The sequence below is a fragment of the Anastrepha ludens genome, chromosome 2 (genome assembly GCF_028408465.1).
Source record: "Anastrepha ludens isolate Willacy chromosome 2, idAnaLude1.1, whole genome shotgun sequence".
In the NCBI taxonomy this organism is placed as follows: domain Eukaryota; kingdom Metazoa; phylum Arthropoda; class Insecta; order Diptera; family Tephritidae; genus Anastrepha; species Anastrepha ludens.
The window spans coordinates 1,415,109-1,418,322 of NC_071498.1; the positions used below are offsets into that span (position 1 = coordinate 1,415,109).

General features: G+C 42.2%; 1 protein-coding gene across 1 annotated transcript; it reads right to left on the reverse strand.

The window, feature by feature from the left end:
* Nucleotides 1–373: 373 nt before the first annotated feature.
* Nucleotides 374–1,219, reverse strand: LOC128861163 (uncharacterized). Its single transcript, XM_054099092.1, has one exon. It carries the CDS (start codon nt 1,217–1,219, stop codon nt 374–376), a length of 846 nt encoding a protein of 281 aa, XP_053955067.1.
* Nucleotides 1,220–3,214: the final 1,995 nt, after the last annotated feature.

Below are 3,214 nucleotides of genomic sequence, written 5' to 3' on the forward strand. Positions count from 1 at the left end.
TGCAGCATCCATTAGTTCTTCTTCTGTGAATGGGACAGGTTCCGTTGCTTCATGCTCGAGTTCTTCCCTCTCAGCACAGTGTGTTGGGAAGAGTGTGTCGACTATTTTGCTTACCACTTCGGTTTCCATATCAGCAGCAGGGGATTTGGCTCCTAGCTTTTTCATAACGATTTTGTAGCCCAACCCCCATGGGTTATTGTTTAGATCGTTTCGTAGCTCTTCCCATTTGTCCTTTTTGCTTTGGCTTATGGCTTTCCTCAATTTTTTTCTGCTATTTTTGTATTCTTCGGATTCCGGTATCGCCGGGCCCAATCTTCTGGCTCTAGTATACTTTCTACGCTTATGGATGCCCATATCTCTAAGTTCTGCGATCTCATGTGTCCACCAGTATACAGCATTTCTTTTTTTGTTCTATTTTAGGCATAGATACGTTGCAACCTAGCGTAATGCATTGCATTGTGGTCTTGACTAGTGTTTTTGCTGCACTATTCGTACAGATCGTCGTTTTATTTTCGTCAATAGTTGCAAGGAGCGTCGCTGGGTTTAGCTTGTTTATGTTCCATTTGCGTGTACTTTTATTCCGATTTTCACGTACTCTTTGGTTTTCCATTTCAATGCAAAACGTGATGTATTGATGGTCACTCCCATTGTAATCTTCCAGGACTCTCCAGTCTTTAGTAAAGGAGACTATGCTTTCCGATGCTAGGGTTATGTCGGGTGTTGTGCCTTCACAACCTGGCTTTCGGTACGTAGTCGTTCCTGTGTTGAGTACCACTTGACCTAGTCTGGCTGCCATGTCCAGCACTCGTCTACCTCTTGAGTTCGTTGTCGCCGAGCCCCATTCGGTTGCTTTTGAGTTGAAGTCTCCCGCTATTATTAGTCGTCCCTCTAAACTAAGGGCTTTGTCTTCAGTACTTTCCAGTTTCCGGGTGAATTCATCTATATTGTCGTTCGGTGTAAGATAACAGCTAATCATTGTGAATTGGCTGTTTTGAACGTAGACGAAACCATCGCCTGATCCTTTCGCGATTATTACGAAATTTGTGGCCCTAGGCAGCCAGATGGCGGCAGTTCCCGACTCGTCTTCGATCCAAGCTTTCTCGGATTGAGCATATTGTTCGCTTATCAATACTGCTTGAACTCCTTTTTCTAAGACCATCTGCTCCATTAGCAGGTCTGCGTTTTTACTCCTGTGCATATTTGCTTGAAGTATAATCATATTTTATCTTGTCTTGGCATGTTCTTTTGTTATCGGGTATTTGCCCGAGCCTGGCATATGCTTTGTCTCGCTGCGATTGGCATCAGTGCATAGGCAGCATTTGGGCTCTTTGGTGCACTCTTTCATTTTGTGCCCAGCTTCTCCACATCGGATGCGGATACCTTTCCCGCTTCCGTCTGGTCCTTTACAGTTTGATTGAAGGTGTCCGACACCGAAGCACCGGTAGCAGCGCTGCAAAGATGAGCTAGCTCTCATCCTTGCACTAACCCATCCGATTTTGATATTCGTTTGCTTGAGCAGCTTTTCTGCGCTTTCAATAGCGAGAGTAACATAAGCCCGTACTTGTTGTCGTTGATTAAGTTTTGTGATCCTAACATCGATATTTTCATTAGTGCCAGCTAGCATTTTTCTCACAGCGTCATCAACTTCCTTCTTCTCCGTGACGGCATCCAAGTCTCTGACCTCTACAGTTGAGGTTGGTCTGAGGGTTGTAATGGAACCGACCGCTTTTACGATTTCCTCTAGTTCTTTCAAAAATCAGCATAAGTAGCATGCATGTTTGTAAGGGTATGCCTATGTCATTACCCATGTACTCATCAGTCAATTTGGTGCCGAGTCTCGCTAGTTCATCGGCTCTACAGTTACCCTCAATGTCGCGATGGCCAGGAACCCATACCACCTTTAGGCGAAATGTTTTAGCCATCTCCTTAAGAGATGCATGGCATTTCATGGCTATCTTGGATCTTGGAGGTTGTCGACTGTTTTGTGAAGGACTTTATTGCTGTTTGGCTATCAGTAAAAATGTATATATAATTTCCAGATATTGTATCACACTGTATCAGTGTCGCGGCTTTGATTATTGCCATCAGTTCAGCCTGAAAGGCACTACAGAAGTCGGGGAGCCGAAAACTGAAGAAGATCCCAGATATTCGTAGTATGCACCTCCGCCCACCCTACCCTCGAGCTTTGAGCCGTCTGTGTATACATGGATGGAGTCGACCTCTTCCCTTGAGGGAAGGAGGGTCGTGAACGCTGTAATGGCAAGTGAAGGCGGATGTGCATAATCCACCAGGCCAGGAAGTCCCAAAGTTGTATAAGCTTTCTAACTTTCGTGATCAACTATCAAAAGAATTTTTATCTTCTTATCACTAACTTCGCACAACCGCTTTAACGCAATGTACCGTAATGAATCATTTTATACTGCACAATGTATATAATGTATGTATGTATTTATATGCTTAACATACTTGCATTCCGACATAACTGTAATATAAGCGAAATTATGCAAAAATTGCGAAGTTTCCTCTACTTAAGACTTATCAAATTGAAGGTTCCCTCCACAGACAACTCAATGAAAGAATTTGTGTGGTCCCCTCGATCGAGTAATTCTCTCAATCCGGAGTTCTGTCTATTTGTCAATTTTTTCACACAAAAATTCCTTCTAAGAAATATAAAATTGAAAGACTGTAAATATAAAATTTAAAGCACTTAAAAATCGGTAAAAATATAAGAGTCGAACGCATGCGCCCTTCTCTTGCCAATTTGATTTCCTTTTCAGCGATTTTTGGTGACTTCAGCGATTTTTGTGGAATTTAACCGGAAATCACGAACATTTTTGTATCATGTATTTGATTTCAGTTTACAGTAGCCACAAAAGGAAATTCATATACCTATGTACATATTTTTCTTTTTTGGTAAAAATGGTATTTACTTATGCAAGTATTTGTGTAGGTATAGGGTTACCGTCACAGCATTCCTGGGATTTATTTTACTTTTGTTATTATTTCCCTATGGAGGTTGAAATCTACATATTTTTTGCATCACGTAACACTATGTACCCAAAGGTAGCCTTGTAACCGCGTAGTGCACGAGTCAGTGTAGGCACAGCTTTGCTAGTGTTTCAAAACTAACACGATTTCACCAATTGCAGTGGCATACCTTTCAGTGTAAGACAGCGCAAATGTCGGAAAGAAAATCGCAAGTAATCGCGCTCCT